We start from the raw sequence: 23482 nt of genomic DNA, 5'->3' as shown, positions 1-23482 counted from the left end.
CCCTTCCTCCCCCCTCCCCCTCTATTATTGAATGGGAATTCATGGGAATAGAGCATCCTAATTGCTTTTCTGTGTAGCACTTACTGTCTTATACCCCTGTATGGTGTGTCTCCTTTGTTTCCTTCTCTGAGGTTGTTTTTGCAGCCTCTCTTCCTAACAAAGTGTTTGTAAGTCTGTGCTCTCTCACTGCTGTTTTCCAGACAGACTTTATTTCTGCACTCTGTAGTCTATGCTGCTCCAGATGAGACTGCACTGTTGATTTATATAAAACAGATAGTAATAGTTGCTGTTGCTTACCATATATTCATATATAACCACATCTTACTTGCCACAGCAGCACGTTCATATAGTGTTCTTCAGTGGGTTGTGAAAGTGGCAGCCTGGCACTTTTCTTGTTCTCTACAATTACCTCAGCACCAAATGTTAGGTAGGTCTGAATTTTGTTTCTCCTACTGCAGCAAGATCGGAATTACTTGGGAATACGGGATGTACTTCTGCTCGTGAGCCTAAGGGTTCTTGGTCATGCTAATGTGAATCCAGAGTAGTTCCATTTTTATAGAAGCAGGTATCTGAGATTCAAATTTGCAATGTATTTGCCTAGTGTAAATATATTTTCCAGTTGTGAATATAAAGCTGAAGCAATACAGAAGTAAAATGGTCAAACCACTCTTTCTTCCTTTTTCCCATTTTGGGCTCAGCATTGACTGAGACATTATGGTTCTTATGATGTATACTAACATAACTCTATTTAAGCTGAAATAAGAAATACAGTTGCATATATAAGAAATACAGACTGGATTGGAAGCATTCATGAATGGAAATTTTCATTTAAATCTTAAAATCTTCATTCCATATGATGTATAAAGAAATGACAAAGAGGGACATAAAACTAAGCTAGCGTTATTGACCACAATTACTTCTCTTCATGTGCCTGGTAAAAATTAATGTGCTTTGTCTTCTTTCTGTTTTCTCCCCCTCTGACCTTCAAACTCACTTTATTTGTCCAGCTTCTACAATTGAAGTAAACTAGGGAGGCAGTGAATGGTTTTAATTCTAGTAAGCAAAGATGTAACCTGGAAGTTTGTTAGGTTCATTTGATACTGAATGTTTGCACTGACTGACTGGCTCTGTCATTTTGGCAGCAGGAGAAGCTTTTGAAAAACCTCCCAAAATGCCTCCATATTTTTCTGATGGTGACTAATGCTGATGGGTCAGAGGAAAACATATCAGGAATGTTATGGGAAGGAGGGTTCCAAGGAGCACCATGAGTCTTCTGTGGTCAGTGACATGACATGTCTTTAGAGTCACACAAGCAATGAGGTGCATTAGTTGGTGCTAAAGTCTGAAGAGAAGTTTAAGTGTTCTCTGATGTGTCCCTTCTGCTTTTTCTAAACCATGTGGTGTGGAGCACTCCTCGTGATTTGAGTTCTCTTCAGCTGAGCACCTTTGGGATTTCAAGCTAGTGTGTCCTAACTGGAGAGTAAGAACAGCCTGGAAAATGTTCCCATAGCAGCTACCTCAGGGATGTGGCTTTAAAATAAAAGACTGGAATCCTTGCTTTCCAGCTTTTACGATGAGATAGGAATAATAGGCATAGGAATAATGTGTAAATAAAAAATGTGTACCTATCTAAGGAAGGTTAAAACTAAAATAGTTTTACTATAATAAAAAGGAACAATGAAACACAATCAAGAATGGTTTATGTGGCCCTGTGAACTGGTCAGGATGAAACCTAACTTTTGAGGGATGACTTTTGGCTTAAAGAAGTACAAGACTTTGGGACAATAAATGGCAGAAAGTTTTTCTGTGCAACAATTAAGGGTGTAAGAGCATAACCAAGGGACACTGTTACTAAATGTGAAGGCAAACAAACTTGATAATCTTTGCTGTTAAAACATAATTATCTTTAAAAGCCTTAATGTACTTCAGAGCTGTCCCTTTTCCAACAGTGGAACCATTTTCAGGCATGTAAAATCTTTACTAATTTCTTGAAATCATTTCAAACTGAAATGATGAAACATCATTTTGTTTCACAGTTGTGCCAAAGGGTTTTTCTTCTTGAATATAACTCTTGCACAGTCCAATACATAACTGTTATGTTTTCATGCTTCCATTTGTTTAATGTTTTTGTGCTATGCTTTTTATTTCCTAAGATGGGACCTGGAAGTTCCCTGAATTCTTCTGAAGTGTAGAGGTCTCAAAAGGAATGAGGATTTCATAGAGTCATAGAATGGCCTGGGTTGGAAGGGACCTGCTGCGGGCAGGGTCACCTCTCACTAGACCAGGTTGCTCAGAGCTCTGTCCAGCCTAGCCTTGAGCACTTCAGGGTTGGGGTATCCACAGCTTCTCTGGGCAATGTGTTCAAGCGTCTTGCCACCCTCACAGTAAAGAATTTTTTCCTTTACAAGTAATTTGGAAAACCAGAGATGTTTACTGCTGAACAAATAGTTTTCTAAAAAACATCAGCATTTGCTGGCCAGCTGGATGCCAAGTTATTTTGTCCATGTGCCATTGTGTCAAAGTCTTTGCTGTTGTTCTTAGAGCAGAACAACAGCTTATGGTGCTTTCTGAAAACAGTTATTTGTGACCCTGGGTTTATTTGTTTCTCTTTGTTACTTGTGATTGTTTTCAATGGCTTCACAAAAGTTTTTAAATTTTGTCACATCACAGAATCACATAAGCATTCTTAGTTGTTAATTAATATTGTAGAATTTGCTAGTATCTTGGAAGACAGCTATTTTCTTCAATTAAAGGGCCAGTTGCACACGTGAAAGGCCATCCATTGCTAATTTATGCAATTAGGTACATGAGCACTTTCTTCCTGTTGATTGGGTTGCTTGAAGTACCTAAGGGGTGTCATTTGTGATACCTTGTTTTTTTCTGAAATATTTTCAAGGAAATGATGGGTATGGTGTGGGGTTTGCAAATCTATGAAATGATGCAGCATTAGTGTAATACCCTTCCAGACAAAGTTGTACATTAGTGATGGCTCTTTGAGAGTCAATATAATTATGTGATTGGTGCTTTATAAATAAAGTAAGCATGATATACTGTACTAAAAGTTAAATATGACTTGTTGCTTGCTTTCAGGAAATGGTGGAAGGCAGAGAACTGCTAGTGGTGTCTGATGGAGGAAGCCTGATTATGTGGACCTTGTCACTTAGCATATGAATTAGATGTTTGGGATTTTTTTTGGTGCATAGAAATCAGAAGGGGCCATGGTTGTATTTGGTGATGCAGATTTACGGTCACAAGGAGTTTATCTTCTAATTAAATATTAAGTTACTATGAGTTAATAGATTGTGAGAAAGAAGATGAGAGAACAGAGTAAGGATATGAGTAATGACCTGAAGCGTTTGCACAGTGTACCTACATAAACTATGTGTTGATTGGAATTCTTTGGAAGTTTTTTAATTTTCTTATTCTCTCAGCAGGTTTTTGTTGTTGTGCTGCTAACAGTCCCTTGCTACAGTGTTGCTGTATCATTTTCCTTTGACTATAGCAATGGGATAACTATAGTCTCAATTATTTTCCTGAGAGAAACTGTGTGGGATTCCTTGCCCAAGTCATGTGAGTGTTCACCAGGACAGGACGTTGCCATTTCTGGTCCTTACAGTAGCTGCCTGAAACCAGGGAGAGTGGAAATAGGGTGGAAGAGGGGAACAAAGAGGGTGTGTGGCTCTCTTGCAGTAAGTCTGAATATAAAATATGAGTGTTAAAGATAAATTAATATATTGTAGCTATTACTACTGTGGTGTTTTTGAACTGGGATGTATTCTGACAACTAAATGGTAAAGCTCATGTTTTGTTAAATCTCTGATTTTTGGTTGGGTTTGGTTTTTTTTTTTGGACTGTACTAATTATGTTTTTGTACTCTATTTTAGTAACATCTCTCAAATTCCATGCTAAGAGTGGCACTGTAGTGTTGCATATTATCTTTCAATGACTACCCATTAAATCTCATCAAAGCAAAGTGAGTGTTCTTATTGACCATGCAAACAGGGTCATTCTTTATTCTTTCTGTCTCATGCATTGATTGTGCTCTCAGGACTTAGGCAGGTGGTTATTAGAAACTGATGGAATACCAACCACTATAGTTGGTTAGTGTGGGAAGTTCCACGCACCCCACAAATGTCATAAGTAGTGGTATGCAAATATCAATTTTAATGATAGTCACTATAGTTCACAATTATCTTCCTGATGCATGAGATAGAAAATAATTTAGTTTGTTTGTGTTGCCTCTGAGGTCAAAGAGATAAAAAGGCAAGTTGATCCTTCCTCTCCCTCTGCTCCACTTTTTTCTTTGGGGAAAGTAAGTCATGGGTTTAAAACAGAGATATGGGATTTTATTTTAGCTTTCTTCCTTTGCTCTGTTTTTGGCACGAAAAATGCAGAATTACTTTTCTGTCTACCTTCTACTTTAATAGGATGACTTGAAGAAATCTTGTACCCTCAAAAAAGGATCTTTTTCTTTGTTCTTTAGTGATTTCTGCTCTTCTGAGTCTAAAAATGAGAACAAGACCGAATCCTGAATTTAGGGGTTTTTTTCATCAGTGAACTTCTATAATTTCTAGGTTTAGCTTTATATTGATAAGAAATAAGTGGTTTCCATGAGTAGTTATTGGAATATTGAAATAAGAAACATTTGATCTTTAAATTAACTTAGGGAACTGGAATTGTGGAACAGATTGGACTATAACCTGATCAAGCAAATTTATGAGAAAAAAAATTCAGGCTTTGTTGTAGGTTTAAAAGTAGTAATTGTGTCCTTACTGGGTTCATCTTGTAAATTGAGATCAGTGAAATTCTTCCAGCAACAACATGAAATCAATTGTAAAATAACATATAATTCACACCCTATATTGTAAATTATAGTTTGTTTGACATTAATCACTGAGTTTTGCATGCATGGGGGTGCATTTTCTTGTAACATGTTTCCACATAATGCTTGTGGATCCGTTTCTAATGTGTTTGAGAGCGATCTGTTTTTCATGTCCACAATTGCCTACATTTGATCTTATGCAAATCATGCAATCAAGCAAATGGAAAGCAAGGCATTGTTGCTAGAGGACCTTGACAAACAGTGGCTTTGTAGTTTTAAGAACCTCCTCCCTCTTTCAAATTCATGTTTGTATCTGTAGCTGTTTGAATCCAGTGATCCGTTAGGAAACACTTTGAACTTGAAATAGGCAAATATGTGCCAAATTAGATTGTGATGAATAATTGTATTGATTATGATGTAACATAATTTTTAATGTTTAGTTTGTCAGTCTGCTTCTAACCTTTTAGAAATACTGCCTACCCTGTATTTTCTGGCTCATCCAAACCTTGAAGTCTGTGGTGAGATTTTAATGATTGCAAAGCTCCTACCTTGAATGACATTGCTAAGCCTTGAATTTCTTTGTGTTCTTCTTCTGCTTACACAAACATAATTTTTCTTTTTAGCCCTTATCCCACCTAAATCTTTGAGATTCCATGGAAACTTTCTATTTAGTAGTCAAAATACTTTGGTGTTAGTAAATCAAGATGAGGAATAAAGATTTTCTTTGATTCTGATGACATGTTGCTTTTAAATTTTTTTTTTATATTTCAACTATTTTTTGAACTCTCCTATCCTTCCCTCCCCTTTCAGTATGCTTATTAGCTGATCCCTAAGGATTTCTGTGCTCATATGTGCTGTGTTTCCATTCATTGCTATTCCTGTTATTTTAAAACTTAACATGTTTCCCTGTCTTGTCTTTTTGCTTTTTCCAATCTTGGTACTGAGACACACAAGGTAACTTACAGTCAATTGTTTTTTTCAGGGAGGGAAATAAAACATTTTTCCATCTTCCATTCTCTTAGTCCTTGATAAAGTTCTTCCCTCTTCAAATTACACAAGGTATTTCCAGAAACTTATGCCTTCCAGTAGTCTCATCAGCTACAGTCTGCTTCAAATCAGGGTTTCAGTACAAGCTACCTTTTTAAGAAATAGTAGTTCCAGATGTGGAGTTTTCCTTAAAGGAGAGAAAAACACCCCTCTCTGACAAGGAAAAGAGTGATCCACTGTGAACAAATGGAAAAGGAGAAATCAACTTTTTCTTTTCTCTTCCCTTGGGTTATATTCACCTTTCTAAGTGAAGCCCTACCATATAGTTTCAACTTTGGGAGAAGAATGTACGTTCAGTATCTACCAGGTTATGAATTACACGGGTTCCATGAATTCTTTCATCTGTTCATTTTAGGATTGCTGAAAGTAAAATCCTTCTGGTCACTTGTTTGCCCACTCACAACATGGAATGTCTGATATTTGTGTCACAGACTTTCAGCTCTATCTGCACTTTTTCTGGCTTCTCTTATGGCAGCTGCAGGGAATAAGGGACCTGGGGAGGTGTACACTAATGAAGGCAATACAGCCAGGGCCGTATGTGGAGTTTCCCTGCATGCTGAGCCAGCTTGAGCACCTGCTCTGGAGTGTGCTTTCCCCCTCTCACTGACTTAAGCACTGCTTAACCCTAGTAGAATCAGTCCCATTATGTTGATTAAACATGTCACTGTTACAGGCATTCACTTGATGATTTTTTTTTTTAGCTGCGGCATTTTTTTTAACTCACACTTTGCCATGTGCTCCATAGAACAATACCGCTGAGTGATGCAGTATTTTCAATAAAAACGCACAAGTTCATTCTCTCCTTATGCAGAGTGGAGCAAATCAGAAGAAATTCCGTTCCTGCAGGGACTGGAGGTGTTATATGAGGGGAAAACTAATGAGAGAGAGGTTGGGTCTACAACATCTCTGCGTTGGTGATGTCTTTGTCATCCAACTGCAATTTTTTAATTTGTGCTCACAAATAGTTTTGTACAGAATTATAGTTTGATACTATTGGGCTCTGAAAAAACTACTATTTCTTTTGTCTTATGAAAACACAGATCTTTTCTGGCATACTGAAAAGGTGTGTCTGTTGAACAAACATTTTACCTTATACTGTTGCCAAAACCTCAACTGTAAATTTCTTCTTAAAGGATTTGCTTGTTCAAGTCTATGATTTGTATTTTAATGAAGAAAGAAAAAGGAAAATATTAGAAAATTATGTCTGCATTACTTTCATGCTACAATTTTTCTATCAAACATTCCTTTATTAGTGTAGGGAAGAATATATGATCTTTTGGAATATTTATTCAGAAAAAATGCTGCATTTTATTCACCATTTTCTGCAGTAATTGAAACTCAAGATAGCTTCATAATTAATAACCATTGAACAGTTGTTTTGCTCTAGCATTAGATGGATTGTCTTTACTGAAATATATTTTATGATTGATTGATGTTTGAGCACCTGAAGACAAACAGGCAGAGAGCTAAGGGGTTAGTATGAGTGGTTGCAACAGTGAGCTTACTTCATGTTCATACTTGTAGTGAAATCTGCATGGAGTGAATCGTTGTACGTATCGATGCTTGGCATTCATGTTTCATACAGCACATTAAAAAAATAATAATCCATCTGTGTTAATGAATCTGTACTTGTTTTTCCATTAATTTAATTTGATTTGATTTAATCATCTCAAAGGTGTTCATTTGCCACTGTAGCAAATTGATGTAGTATGTAGCACCTAAAAAGCTAACTTCTATTTGGTTGGTTGGTTGGTGTACATTCTGGTGTAAATGGAGTACAGTGGGGTTGTCTCAACCAAAGCACGCCCCACAGATCTATTAGTAGTCCCAATTTGCAGTTATCTACTATTAAAGAACCAGTACCTATTCACTCCTCTGGGGCAAACCTGAAACATTGAAGAAATGCAGGTCCCCCTTCCTCTTGATTGTCTGAACTCACTAGTTTCTGAAAGCTACAGAAAAACAAGGTAAAATGAATATACCAAATAAATTCCTCTTCTTCTTTTGCCCTAGATTTGGCAGTTTTCACGCCGCACCAGTTCCTGCTCACTGCGTGCACACTTGCTGGCTGTACAAACAGCTCCCAGGTCACCTTGTTTACAGCACAGCTGCCACCAGCTCACGTAGATGCCCCGCTCCTGACGGTTTTGGATTCTAGAACAATACATGTACAGTAAGTAAGGATTTCTTCTTTCCTGACAACACAATAGTGCATCAGTTTATTCAAGAATTCCAGTGAGTTCAATCAGGGGAAGGGTTTGTGACATAAAATTAAATTTATTATGATTAAATGCATAGAAGTGATTAGTTTAGTGGTTCTGTGAACCTTCTGATTATCACTTGCCAACTTAATTTCCATTTTGTCTTTACGCAATCAGTATAACCTACATATGGGCATAGCCTCTGCAAACTTCAGTGCAGAAAATGTTCTGGTGATATGCCCCTTTTGTAGCCCCTGCTTTGTGTGTAATCATTTATCTATTGAGTACAAATACTGCATTAGAGGTATGGCTTAGATTTATTTTTATGATTGCACAACTGCATTTTTCAGATTCTCAAAATAAACCCCATGAAGTCCCCTAAACAAAGCCTTACATTTTTCAGCGTGGTCTGAATCTTTATTTGTTCTGGTCTTCATCATATTTTGCTTTTATTTGCAGATGGAAAGAGCCAGTAGAAGTAAATGGAATCCTAGATCGCTATATAATTTATATGGCCACCAATGAGCAGAATTTTACCAAGTGGAATGTAATCTATAACAGCACAGAACTTTTTCTGGATTTTACTATTCCACAGCTTTTCCCGGGTACTGAATACCTCATAAAACTAGCTGTAAGTTTTAAAGATGTGTAGTAGAGGTGTAAAATGGTGAAAATTATTCTGACTTTGTTAGCATCTTAATATTTAGCGGTTCTTGTGTCCACTTTGTTTAGCCTCTTCTTTCTGAAGCTAAGGTGAATGAGCCACCCTGAACAAAAACCCTGTTTTTGTTTCAAAACAGACTCACAAAAATGTGTATGTCATTTAAATACATGTTTTCTTCAAGGATAAGTTGGGTAACTAATAAAGAGTTGAGCAGAAATACATGACATGCTTTAAAAATGTCTCCTTGGACCCAACTTACAAGAAAACATTGAATGTATTTAAAACTGTTAAACTTTCATATTTTGTACCATGGCAATTTGTTCTTTCATCTTAAAATCTGTATGTAGAAGGAAATAGCAAATTCAAAACATTTTAAGACATTTGTGTTTTCATTGCATTTCTTTATTACTGGTTTTATTTTGTGATGAAATAGAACAGCTGGTTTTATTTTGTGATGAAATAGAACAGCTTCAGCTCACTAAAAACCCTGAAAATATGTGAATAAAAGCAGGGGATTGTCCCTTGTTTTAAGCACACAGTTCATTTTATAACAATACCTATATAAGAATATTTGCTTTGATAAATGCCATAGAAAAATATTCTGCTCTTGATTATGAATAAATTTACATTTATGTAGACTGGGTATGCATTCATTTTTCCTTAACATGCTCTTGAATGTTCTAAATATTATACCACAAAAAATAAACTACCTTCAGGTAATGATAAGGATCTGACTTGAACCTGAAAAAAACAAGGATATTCAGTCTAATTAAAGCTTAGATTCATGTTGAAATTAATTCATTTGTGCCTAGATATTTCAGCATAGTAAATTGCATAGCATATATAATAGCACCATGTCCAAAACTAAGACACGACTTCAACAAGCATTTTATGCCTTTCTTTTTTATTTATTCTTTACAAAAGAATTTGTGCTGTCCTTCACTGTGCCACAGCTCTTCTCTGCTCCTGCCGCACTCCTGTGCATGGTGGCACAAGGAGAGAGGATCAGGGAAGAATTAACAGCTACAATCTGGGGAGCAACTGGGACTGCTTCTTTTGGTGGCTCTGCCTTGGGATATGGGAGGAAGTGTTGTGTGGATGTTGGTTTTGCTTCGTCAGTGTGCACAGATTTCCTAAAAGTTACCAAATAAATTTTTAGGAACCTTTTGCTCTTTATATTTAATTTCTCATTTCTTTTTAATTTTTTATCCCCCGCTTAATATTTGCATTTAATCAGAAAGTAGGAAACTGTAACTTCTTCTGGTGATAAAGATAACCAGATTTACCTGGATAAAATGCAGCGGTCTGTGATAGGTGGGTTAGAAGATCTAAATGTCCTTGCAGCTTTGAAAATGACAAGTCTGAAAGTGCATGAAAAGCCCAATATTTTTGAGGTGTGATAGCTTTCTTATAACTTTTGGATCCATTGTACTTGTTATACTGGTTTGAGATGAATGCAATAGTACAGATTTACAAGTTAAGAAGACTAAACATGGCCAAATGTTACTTTTATACTTTATGAAAGGAAAAAAACCCCAAACACAAAAAACCCAACAAAAACCAAGTTCACAAAAAATTCAAATCAAGCATACACCTGGGAAAAAATGAAATATTTAGTGTTTCATATAAATTTAACTGAATTTCAATAAAACTTTTTTAGCATAGAAGAACCCCAAACAAATGTCAACAGTGGATAATTAAATTATTCCCTTTTATTTTTTTTTGTTAGAATGAAATATTCTATCAGCTAGAAACTTTTTATTTTCATTGTCTCACAGCTACTATTAATTTTGATTTGTATCCATTCAAAAACTGGTTTCAGTTTATGTGGGAAATGGAGTTATCAAAAATTGCAGCTTGAACACAAATCAGGAGCCTCAGCAGCAGAACTTTCAGCACCTCAGATGCTGCTGGCTTTAACTTTTGCATGAGAGGTTAATGTAACTATAGTGAATAGAGTTAAGAAAATATTTATCTTTGCATGCTGTTACCAATTTTCAGAATTGATTACTGCCATTTTATATGCAGAAATTGTATTCATAAATGAATACAACAGGTTTTGTAAGCAAATCTAATGCTTTTTTCCAAAAGTCAGCCATGAAGACGAAAGGTCATGTCTCTGTGGATTAGTGCAAAGGAACTTGGTTTTGTTCTGTTTCATGCTCTAAGCTGGGTGAGTGTGAACCATGCCAGTCTGAAAGCAAATGGAAAGCTGAAAGGCTGCCTTTAGTAGCCAGGGTGTCACTCTTACTTGTATGACTGAAGTGCTTCTGTGATTGAGCTATTCAGACAATATCTCCTCAGGACCCTGCAGTGTGGGTAAGCTGGCTCAGGTCCTGGCTGGAGCATTGCTATGTGGTGTCATCTGATGTGGTTCGTATCTGTCCTTTGGCTGTCCAGTTCCTTTGGTATTTTTGCAAATTTTACCTGAAATCTGTTTCTCAGAGTGACAAAAGTGGAACTCAGTCTGGGTGTAGGTTTTCATGGCTTTGAGCATCACTGGATGGGATTGCCAGGTGTCCAGTCTATTTGGATACACAGATCTAAAATCCCACTGCATAAAATGCAGCTGAGCTCTCTTTTACTCGTATTCATTAGAGATCCAGAAACTTCATGTCCCAGCAAATTTCAGAGATACAAAATTTGAGCTGCATGATATTCAAGAAATAAATGAATGGAAAGGCTGCTGTTACCAAGCCCTTAAATGAAAAAGCCCTCCACTGCTGAAGTAGGCCTGGTGGAAGTTAATTAGTGACTCAGTAAGAAATAAAGGAGAAACAGGCCTTCCAGAGCTGGTCTTTTTGGCTCCTTCATAAAGCCAGTGGAAGTGGAATCATTCAAAGTTTACTCTGCTTCTACTGGAAGGATAATTTTCTTAAATATAGTACTTACCAAAATGCTAATAGTTACCTGAGCATTCATCTAAACTGACACCATTTTTTGATTTTGGGGGTTTTTTTGTAAACATTATCATGTTTAGAGTAAATGCCATTTTCTGGATGTTCCCAAAACTGACGTTGCATTCTTTCATCTTTGCTTGGTAGTTCAGACTGAACATGGAGTCATTCCTTAGTTGTGTTGGGAATGTAATTTCCAGTGATATCAAAACAATCTTTATGTATAAAAGAGCCTCTCATTTACAAACAATACTTATTTTTACCCTTGGGGTCAGTATTCACTTTTGGAGGGCATAGGAAATATGTTTGACTGCTCTCTGATTTGAAAAACAGTGGGAAACGGTAAATTAAAGCTAATCCTTTAAAAAAAATATATAATAGATTGGGAGAAACATTTTATTCCTGAAGATCTGGAGAGCAAGGTTATTTATGCTTTTTGTGCTGATGATTCACTTGTCCACTTTAGGACATGGACAAATCAGAAAAACACAGATGATCCCGTAAGTTTCATGTAAGTGTATGTCTAAATGTGAATGTTGAATTCAGACATTGTATTATTTCATATCCCAAGCAAAATACAAAAATTGCATGGTTAACATTTTGTTCTCTGGCAACTGAAATACAAATTATTTTACTTTATTTTCCATAAACATGTAATCATAACTAATACATACTGGTTTATGATAGGGTGGTTTTTCACTATTATAATTGCACGTGCTCTCAGTGCTGTTGGGAATTGCTGAGGAATATTTTAGCTATAGTATGCCTAAAAACTAAGTATTATGCGTTATTATACATCCTCTTGTTATTCAAGAAAAGAGGTAAACAAGTCTATGCTATGATAAGTGTCTTACCTGAGAATCACAGGCTTACTAGGTTTAGGTATGGAAGAATAATGAAACTTAGGCAAAAAAATAATTGCTAAAATTATTGGTACTACACTGAAACGTGTTTATTTGTTCTGATTAATATTTTAAGGCTTGCACTGGAGGTGGGTGTTCAGTAAGTGAAGCCAGTGCAGCTATAACAGATGAGAGTACACCAGAAGGGGTTCCTGCTCCAAAAGCCCAGTCACATGCATCTGACTCCTTTAACATCTCATGGACTAAGCCTGAGTATCCGAATGGTAAGTGAACTCTTTTAGCCTCAAGTTAAAAAGATGATTAGTAAAGGTAAATTAATATTCTAAATGGCAGCTTATATGTGGTGCTTAATTTTTAATGATCATTTTAGCACATAAAATACCTGAGATAGTATCATTGTCTGCAGCAGGGAGATTGTGGTTTTCAGCCCATCATCCGGTTTCAGTGGCTCAAAAGTGCTCCCTTTTGATAGTTCTTGTGTACTGCATCTCATTGTTCAATGTTTTCCAGGACAACTGAGCTGAGGAATAGGCATTCTTGGAGAATATCAGTCTAGCATGTTAATTTCACCCTCCAATAAAACATTCATTTCTTTTACATTAATTGATATGTAATAATAATTAGATTTGTGTTCTGCATACTCATCATAAAGTTCTACATTTCTATGGCTGTGAAAATTAAACAATATACTTTCTTTTGTTCAGAAATTTTTTCCATTATGAAATATCCATGAGTAAAACTTTGAGACAGATTTTACTTTTCTAGTGGGATTGCACAGTATCATTTACCTTGGAATTCACTCTGATTTTATTATCATGCATGTAGCAGTTTAAATCACTGCAGAGGATGCTATGTAGGAATAACTAAATTTGATGTATCAGACATGTTTTTCTTCATTGGCTCATGATACTGATATATTTCAATATATAATATATAATTATTTCTCCCAGTGGTTTCACATTAATTTCATTTGGTCCTGAAAGATTTTTCCCACTTTCAGTTGTGATAAAGCACATAGTACTTGTTCAACTTCACTAAAGACATTTTAAATGATTCCCCCAAAAGTGGTGATTGTATTGGGTAAGGTCTTACATTAAATTTAGAAAGAAGTAAGAATATGTCACTTGTTAAATAATGTATTTGGTAATTTATGGTTCTTTGTATGGAAGTCATTGTGGAAGATTTTGCTTCCTAGCCCCGTAGAAACTCTCTAACCCTGTTTCTAAAATCTCATCAGATTATGTGGCAAAGGGGAGGAGGCAGGAGAAAAGGAAAGGGTAAGGGATGGGAGGGGAGGAAATGTGGAGGAAGGTCGTATATTTGGCTTAGTGCTAAAGTCTGACTAATATTCACTGAAATAGGCATTTTTTTATAGTTAGTCTCAGGACCTGATCCTGTTATCTTTGCATTGTGGAAAAAAATCCAAACAGTTTAGAGAGTGGCTTAACTAATCAAATAAATGTGAACATATATGTGTGTGTGTGTATATATATATATAGATGTGCATATCAACAGCACAGGATAAAGACCTAGAGTTTAATAAATAAATTTCCACAAGCTTCCTTTAAAACAACTAAAAGTTGGGATGCATGACTAAATTTGGGTGTTGTATCTCGTTACTACAGCATTTACTATGTACAGCTTGGCTCTCCATTTTAATACAATAAACAGCTTGCAAGGAAACCACTGAGGGTGTTGGGGCACCCTCAGCAAGTTTGCAGATGTAACCAAATTGGATGGGATTGCTGATCTGCTGGAGGGCAGGAAGGCTCTGCAGAGGGATCTGGACAGGCTGGATCAGTGGGCCGAGGCCAATTTTAGGAGGTTAAGCAAGGCCAAGTGCTGGGTCCTGCACTTGGGTCACACCAACCCCAGGCAGCAACACAGGTTGGGGGCAGAGTGGCTGGAAAAGGGCCCAGTGGAAAAGGACCTGGGAGTGCTGGTCACCAGTGGCTGAACTGAATTGAGCCGGTGTGTGCCCAGGGAGCCAAGAAGGCCAGTGGCATCCTGGCCTGTATCAGCAATAGTGTGGCCAGCAGGACCAGGGCAGGGATTATCCCTCTGTACTGGGCACTGGTGAGGCCACCCCTTGAATCCTGTGTCCAGTTCTGGGCCCCTCACTGCAAGAAAGGCATTGAGGGGCTGGAGCGAGTCCGGAGAAGGGCAGCAGAGCTGGGGAAAGGTCTGGAGCACAAGTCTGATGAGGAGCAGCTGAGGGAGCTGGGGTATTTAGCCTGGAGAAAAGGAGGCTCAGGGGAGACCTTATCACTCTCTAAAACCTCCTGAAAGGAGGGTGCAGCCAGGTCAGCGTCGGTCTCTTCTCCCAGGTAACAAGCAGTAGGACAAGAGGAAATGGTCTCAAGTTGTGCCAGGGAGGTTTAGATTGTGTATAAGGAAAAAAATTCTTCATGGAAAGGGTTCCCAAGGATTGGAACAGGCTGCCCAGGAAAGTAGTTGAGTCACCATCCCTAAAAGTATTTAGAAGATGCATAGATGTGGCACTTTGGGGCATGGTTTAGTGGTGGATTTAGCAGTGCTGGGTTAACAGTTGGGCTCAATGACCTTCAAGGTCCTTTCCAACCTAAATGATTCTATGATTTACCTAATAACATGTTTTCTCATTGTCCAATTTTCTATTTCCATCCTTTCCCCATTTCCTTGAAAAGAATTTTAAAAACCCCCAACAGCAAATAAACTCTAAAACTTTTGACTGAGCAAGTGCTCAATCAGGAAGGTTTGCATTGTTCAGTGACTTTGTTTTGCTCTTTCTCAACACGTCTTTTGGGCTGCCTCGTGGCCACGTCTTTTATAGTCACTCTCTGTGTCATTGTTTTAAAACTGTGTAAGAGGCTGAAAAATATTATAGTTGAGAAGACTAAAATTTGAAAAAGACTAGCAGAAGGTACTTAGGTCCGTCCCCTAAAATTTTCTTACTTCAGCATTCTACTGGTGCATTCTTGATTTTTCTGTTTTGTTTTTTTCTTTCTTTCAAAAACACAGAAACTATTTTCTGCTTTGAACTGAATTGATTCAAACTTGGTGTGTTTCAGGCTGCTAGGCATAAGTAACACTTTTCAAAAATACTGAGCTTGGCTTTGTTTCAGGTGGAAACGTCAGAATTGCAAAGATTTGCATATCATAGATTGTCATCTCCTTATTAGATCTCCGGGGCCATTCCTTTCTCTCCTGCCTCCTTTCGTCTGCTACTGCATGACAGATGCTACTGTTTATTTCCATGGGCTGAGGAGGCTTATCAGCTTCTAATGGGTGTGTGGGCTGGCTGGGGCTTGGACAGCACAGCCTTTGCTACGCTCTCGTGGTATATATGGGGTCCAGCTGCTTGCTGTGAATTGCAAAAAAAGTTAAGGAGAATTAATATGCTACCCTTGAGGCCAAAGGTGGCAAACAGGATTAAAGGCTACATGGCTTCTTCATAAAGATGGCATAGTGAGGGGAAACAGGCTTTGAGGTACAGGAACATCTGAGCTCACGTTATCCAGATGTGGGTATTGAACTTTGGGGCTACAGTTTTTTGTTAAATTTAAGGCCTATTTACATTATTTTGAAGAAAAAAATTATTTCATAGAAAAATGGGAAATTATGCACCTAATTCTTTGTTGAAAGTTGCTTCAGAAATACCATTTATATACCAAGTAAAAACCAGACTTTTGGAAGATGGCATGTTGAATATATCTGAAATAGGGACGTTTTATTTTGTCTTATTTTCAATCCAACAGTAAAATGGTTGATGGGGCATGGCCCAGATTCTGTCACTCTACACATGTGTAGGTAGAGAGTAGATAGTGTAGGTAAGATTGGCTATTTAGATGAGGGCAATGTATGGAGAGGCTTGTGAAATCATGTGCCATCAGATATTCTGTTTTGACCTTTCATTATTCTAGTGGCCTAAATAAATAATGACCTCTTCTTCAGAGCACTTCCATTATAATCCTGCCATATAGTTTGAAATCTGCTCTTTTAAAATCCTTGAAAATTTGCCAGTGAAAATTTTCCTTAGATGGTCAATTCTCAAAAACATCACTTTGTGTGCATGTCATAGATAAAACCTAGTCTAAATCTAAGCTGTATATTCCAAGGCCAGTGGAATTTTTATGGGAAATATCAGATATAGTAAAAACTAATTTATAAAATTATTCAGCGAACTAAGCCAGTACTTGTTCCTGCAAATCCTTGTGCTTATGAGAGATGACTGGTGTTTGTAGTCAGTGAAATTGATGTAGGTAAAAGTAGGTTTGCTTAAGATTTGACCTCTGGATTGCACCTTATGAGTAAAGTCCTTGTAGTACTTTGGATTCAAAACCTCTTTAGTGTCTTGAATATCATTGACACATTATATGGCCTCACCCAGAGAGGGGAAAGGAGGAAGGAAAAGAAACACTGGATAGCTTTCTTCAGTTTAAGTTTAATTTGCAGTCTTGGATTTCTTTTCAAAAGTGAAACATAATTGTACTATAGACAATAGAGATTTTGGCTTCAGTGCAATCAAGATTTGACCTAGCTGCCTAGACTTCATAATTATGAAGAAACTGCATCTTTTCATGGTGACCACATGTTGCTCAGGAAGCCTTGTAAATCACAAAAATGTCCTATAGTCTTAAATATTTTATGCATGGTAAACTTCAGTAATATCTAGCAACTCTCAAGAAGTTTGTTAACTTTGGGCCAACTTTGAACTTTTTCTCTATATTCTTTGGAAACCTATACTGGTGAAATAGGGAGGCAAAGTTATTTATCCATGGTCAAAAATAACTATTGCCTAATTTAGAAAAATGGCTTCACATCTCAAAAATGGACTATTAGTCCTTTTCTTCTGAAATGTACTTTTTTTCTTTCTTTTCATACTGTAGTTTTCTCCATCAGTGTCCTACAAGGCAAAGGCAGAAGTAAAATGAAGTAAAATGGATCAGGTTTTTAGAGACGGTTGTTCTCTGACAGTAGTGGGAGAACTAACAAAAGCTCAGTGTTGAGGAGCAAGCTGCTCCTCAAGTGTAGATGCAGCACAGAGCTATGGCTTTAGGCACTCTTTAAAACATTGGTGCCAAATGACCTCATTATGATTCATGCTGTTACCATACGTATGAAAGGAATTAATGATGATTTGTCAGGCACTGATCTGTGCTCTCTGGTGACCAGTGACCGGACCCAAGGGAATGGCATAAAGCTGTCTCAGGGGAGGTTTCGGTTGGATACCAGGAAAAAGTTCCTCACCCGGAGGATGTTCAGACACAGGAACAGGCTTCCCAGAGAAGTGGTCACAGCACCAGCCTGACAGAGTTCAAGAAGTGTTTGGATGATGCTGTCAGGCGCGTGGTTTGATTTTCGGGGTTGTCCTGTGCAGGGCCCGGGGCTGGACTTGGATGATCCTCGTAAGTCCCTTCCAGCACAAGTAATTCTATGATTCTATTCTATGATACTTTAAAGGGGTTAGTGCTACAGGTATAGTAGGTGCTTAGAGTATCCCAGTGTTTGGCATTTTTCCCCTGTAAAACATATCCTTAATGCCAGCATTCACACTTTTCCTCTGAGAGAAATAAAATATTTTAAAGTATATACCCATATATATATATAATTTGTTTATTTAATGTAGGAAAAATATCAACCATTTATGTTACTGCTTCACAAGCAACTAGACACAGAACCAAAAGGGATTTTTGCTTTAGGCAGCCTGTCAAATATGGTAAGATTGATAGTGTGAGATTTTCCAGGACCTCCTCCTACACACATCTCTGCTGTCTGATTTGAGTTTAGCTTCTCACTTTTCTAGAAGAGAAAAGATTTGAGGAGTGTGTGAATCACTTCACCATACTCAACTCTGCATTGGTTTAGCTTATAAATCTGCTGAAGTAGAACTCTTCGAAGCTCAGCTGAAGCAGTTGGGTGTACACTTTAATTTACAAAGCAGTTCTCCATTTAGTATAGGGGAAATTTTTTTTTCAATTTCAAACTGAATCTTCCTAGTTTCATAAAATTAAGTTTTAAGGAAGGAATGCTGAACTGAGCTATATTTTTACAATAAAAGTTATTTTCTGTAATGGAAAGATTAGAAGGCGTTCTCTGAACAAAAATCACTTCAAATTAATCCTATAACTTTGTGTTTACTTGCCTTAAGATTTCTCATTGAAATAACTTTTAAGAAGGGATAATATTTAGAAGTGAGAGAGATGGAGGAATAGCCCTGAGAAAAAGTGCTCCTTTGCAAGCTCAATTTCCAAAGTCTAAGCAAATCTGTAAAATGAAGTTCATTAAATTCAAAACTCTGTACAGGATTTGTTATCCTACCATGCACCTTTGGAAGAGCAAAGTTCTAGAATTCCTTATAAATGAGATAAGCAATCACTTGCAATTTTTTAATTAGTATTAGCCAGTTATACAAGAAGGACCATTCTTTCCTCTGTCTGAAAATCTTGCTAATGTTTGAGTTCTCAAGTATCTTTTCTTTCAGTAGATTGAATAGGCAAGGAGTAGTTTACTTCAGGAATTTTTCTACAGCATATTGAGAAGGAAACAGTAATCATTACTATATTGTGGTTTCATTCAGAAAAGTGGGTAAAATTTTCCAACGACTCCACTCCTACCCCAAATTAATGAAGTATATATTTTATTGGCAAAATGCTAAAAATCTGATTTAGTTATCATAAAGAATGAGTATCAAAAAGGTGTTTTGTGGGACAAAATTACTTGTTACTGATTTATTGCAGTTACAGCACTGCCCTGGGTTGTCCTTCCACATTTCAAATATATTGGAGATTTTGTTTCTAAGTCTAAAGCTGTTAAGATGTGAGATGGTTTTTCATGTCTTGTTTGAAAAGCCATATGCAGAGTAGGCTGTGAAACAGAATTGCCTCAGTTTTCCTCGTTCCAAGGTGATGTTGGCTGCCATTCAAAAACAAGTTTGTTAAGGGGTAGTCTTTGGAACAGTGTAATTGTTTTAAGAGATGCAGTCCATTTGTGAGATTTTCAACAGTTAGAGATGGAAGAGTGTGGTTTTTTTGAGTTTTGCATGCTCAGTCATGCTAAACAGTATCTGCTCAACTGTAAACAGTTTGAAATACTACTACTTGTACTACTACTACTGCCTGGGTGTCTGTAGCATTAGTGTTCTTCAAAACTCTGTAGCTTTTAGATATTGAGTGCTCTCACATTGTTTTATAGGTATGATTACTAGCTATGGATTGTATATGGATGGTGTTCTGCTGCAAAATTCATCACAGCTAAGTTGCTATGCTTATGGGCTTGCTCCTTGGAGTCTGCATTCCTTCAGAGTCCAGGCATGTACTGCAAAAGGTTGTGCTTTGGGTCCACTGGTGAGTACCTTAATTTACATTCTGGGAGTCTAATAAATGTCAGATGACAGTGAATATCAGAGTAAATGGTGATGATTCACTCTGGGCAGTACTAACCCATCTGGCAAAATGTGACATTTAAAAAAAAACCTGTTTAAGAGCTGCTAAAGATTCAATAGGTCATTGTTAGGCAGCATTCCAAAGTAGAACATAGGTACAGTGAAGAAAGGCAAAAACAGAGGCTGAAACACACATTATTGAAATTAAATGGAGTTAATATGTTTGAAAGGTGCAGGTGTGCTTTAACCAGATTTATAAGGATGTATATAAAGAAAGAGTTACTGTTCCAGTAATGGACAAATTTCTAGCTGCCGGACTGAAAGGACTAAAGTTAATTTGAGAAATGCAGAAGCCAGAAGTGGCAACAGGAGCAAGGAAAATATGGTAATTCATAAATCTTTTGAATGCAAGTATGTGAACAAAATATTATACTGGACAGATTTTAACAGTCTTGTATAACACCCCATTTTTTCAGCATTTGAGAATACAGGAATATTAAATTTGACATGTGAAAAGCAGACCTTCAGAGACTTTTTTATTTTGTTAAAGGTTTTTAGACATACAGCTGAACTGATAAATCTAGTATGATTTCATAGTACTGTAGCTGATGAATAACTAGAATCATATCTGCTATGCTTGGTTTTGTTTTCAAGCATAACTGAAAAAGAAGCCTGCGTTTGTTCTGGGATTTAACATTTTATTTAATTCAGCTTTATTTGTAGACTTTTAAAATGGGTTTAAAGGAAGCAAAAAGAGAAAGATTTGGGAGGTTTTTTTGTTATTCTTTCTATTTTTTCCATCGCAATGTATTTTGTATCAGGAAAGAACTTCCAGGTTTTATTTTTATGATATAATTTGTTAGTCACATTTGCAGTATTATTTCCAAGATTGCTTTCATTCAAATGCCAGTAACATTGTCTATCTGCAGAAGACAACTAGACTTTATAACCATTAAACATTTTATAGCTTGCTCTACTTTGAAGAATATTTACTCTTAAAAGCTTGAATGGCTTTTTGCCAGTTTTTCTTGTACATTTTTTACAGCTTCACATATACCCCAAAAGCAAACCTTGTTTTAAGGTACTTGATGTGCAATAACCTAATCCATTCTGTTGGTGGTGGTGTTTAAGACAAGTGCTTACCAAACTTTGCATACAGATGAAACGTGTATGTTTTCAGTACTACTGGCCTATCAAATAGGCATCAAAAGGATAGAACAGAGCACCAGTAGTTAGGGTTTAAAAAAATATTTTTAGTAGTCTTTTTTTCACATTTCCACTGAACTACAGACTGATAACTTGGCTTTTGGAACAATTCAAAGGGGTTGCTGTAGCTGATACTCATCTGCGTCCCATGATCAGTACACAAACTGTTTTCCAAAGCCAGTGATCCATCTCTAATCAGAGGAATTGAAGTACATCTTGATTTAGGCTCACCTAAGTGCTGCCAGGAAGTTAAAGCACTGGATCTTTATTTGATTTTTTAAAAAAGATTTTCGTATCAATTACAGAGTAACTCCAACACTTAAAAAAAGAAAATTAAAAAAAAAGAAACCTAATGTTTTGCCTCTGCTCTAAATAGTATGGGAAACATCTCCCAGCAGTAAACTGATATGCTTCCAGCTATTTTTGTTGCTGCTCTTGTACTTAATGTGCCCTAATCGATTAAGGAACATCATGTGACATTCCCCTAAATATGGAATTTGTCCACCTTATGTTCCTGAAGGTGGCTCTGAAGATCTTAATTAGTTATGAGAGCATTAGCTGTTTTTCTATTTCAAAAATTTTTTTTTAATTTGGCTTAGGTAGTTTTTATTTGACCTTTTTTCTTCTGTGACTGTGATTTATTTTCAAGTGAGATGGAAATTGCTAACATGTAAATTAAGAAAAGCTGTATTTTAGATCTCTGCCTATTAGATGCAAGATACTGCTTTTGTCTGTCCTAATCGTTTGGGTGTTTTGTTTCTAAAGAAGGAAAAAAATGGATTATTAAGGACTAGTGTAACTTCTGATAGATTCTTTAGAGAAATTCAGGAGAACTAAAATTATGCTAGTCTTGAAATGTGTTAGCTCCTGTAAATGTCATATAAATAAACAGAAGTGTTCAACACTGAATATTTCTCGCCTCAACCCACTGCTATTAAACTTAAATTTCCGGTTTTAGTTAAATGTATGCTAGTACTTTTCCCAACATTATTATGCCTATCCTATGATTTGGTGTCAGTTTTATTATAGCAGAGTCTTTGTTATTTAAGTTATTAATAAACACATCTGAAAGTATCACAGAACTGTGTAAAAAGTAATATTCAGAAAAATAAGTATGAAGAAGGTTTTCTGTGCCATATGTTTTTATAGCACATAATAAAGAAAAAGCTAAAGACATAATACAGCTGTTGCAACTGCTTAGGACGTGATACAGATTGCTACAAATTTATATTATTTAAAGATTTTTTGAATCCTCTTCAGTAGAAAAACATAATTGTTACTAATTTTTCGCATTTCTGATGTTTCTGATTGGAGTACCTGCATTTAGCAGCACTTTACTGGAAATTATTTTGTTTAGAAAGCACAGCTTAGTCTAATCCTTACATAAGGATGTTTTTGACTGAAATACCCAAATAATCAATGTGGCACTGATCCAATAAATCTATGAAGTATTTGTTTATCTTTCAGCATTTACTTTATCCTGTTGACTTCACTGCAACTTATGGCTTATTTTAAATATAAAAGAGTCTAGAAATATAGCAGCACATGTGGAGGTATTGATGCACATCAACGATGTAGTCTGCCACGTGTAAACAATAAGCTTTCCAATCTTTACATGCTAAAAAGTACAGCATTCATGTTTCAAGGACAGAGAAAATATGTTTGGTTATTTAGATGACAGAGCAGGTGTGGCAGATTAAAAATAGCATTTATTAGCACTCCCATGAACCTGCAGCTGAGAGGCACTTACAAAGGTGTGAAACCATCTTATATCTTAGAAAACACCAAATAAATAATGTATGAGAAACAAACTTGTTGCCATAAATAACATAATAGCAAATTTTGTTTCATAGCACTGAATGTTGACTACAAGTTATGAAATTTCAATACTAAATTTCTAGAATATTGAATAGGTATTTATTTACTTATATCACAAATATTTCATGTTCAGTACATTATCCAGCTCTTTCACATTTTATTTTCTCTTAAAGATTTACTTTTTATTGCAACTTAATTTTATTAGGTGAATGTAGAAGTTAATTCAGGGAGCAGAAAATATTCCACAAAGGATTTTTTTCTATCAAATATCTGTAATAATTTACTACAGTGTTTAAATGCATGGTCCTCGCAGTTGCTTTTTAAATGTAGAAAGAGAAAGTCACATGGTCTGCTATTGCTGTTTCCTTTCCTTACACTGAGATCATACATCCACATGAGGTGCAATGGTGTTTTCAAAAAAATACTCTCTCATTCTTTTCCAGTATTTATTTCCTGTTCCTTACAGGAGTCTCTAAAATAGGTTAGTTGCTGGACAGCTTCAAACAAATGTAGATGAAGGGACAGCAACGTGGTTAAAAATTGGGACACTGACAATGTTAGTTACTTTTTTTTTGTTTGCATCTCTCATTCCTTCTCTGTG

At 36.5% G+C, this 23482-nt stretch overlaps 1 protein-coding gene across 1 annotated transcript in view; it reads left to right on the top strand.

The window, feature by feature from the left end:
• USH2A (usherin) overlaps positions 1 to 23482 on the top strand; it is a 387508-nt gene that overhangs the window by 181381 nt on the left and 182645 nt on the right. The window contains 4 exon segments of the mRNA XM_032102996.1: positions 7883 to 8042; positions 8530 to 8701; positions 12610 to 12757; positions 19668 to 19819. Of these exon segments, the coding sequence (XP_031958887.1) occupies positions 7883 to 8042; positions 8530 to 8701; positions 12610 to 12757; positions 19668 to 19819 (632 nt within the window).

Source organism: Corvus moneduloides, chromosome 3 (assembly GCF_009650955.1).
Source record: "Corvus moneduloides isolate bCorMon1 chromosome 3, bCorMon1.pri, whole genome shotgun sequence".
Classification (NCBI taxonomy): domain Eukaryota; kingdom Metazoa; phylum Chordata; class Aves; order Passeriformes; family Corvidae; genus Corvus; species Corvus moneduloides.
The sequence above is the reverse complement of the archived record's forward strand: the minus strand, read 5'-3'. Positions and strand labels throughout refer to the sequence as shown.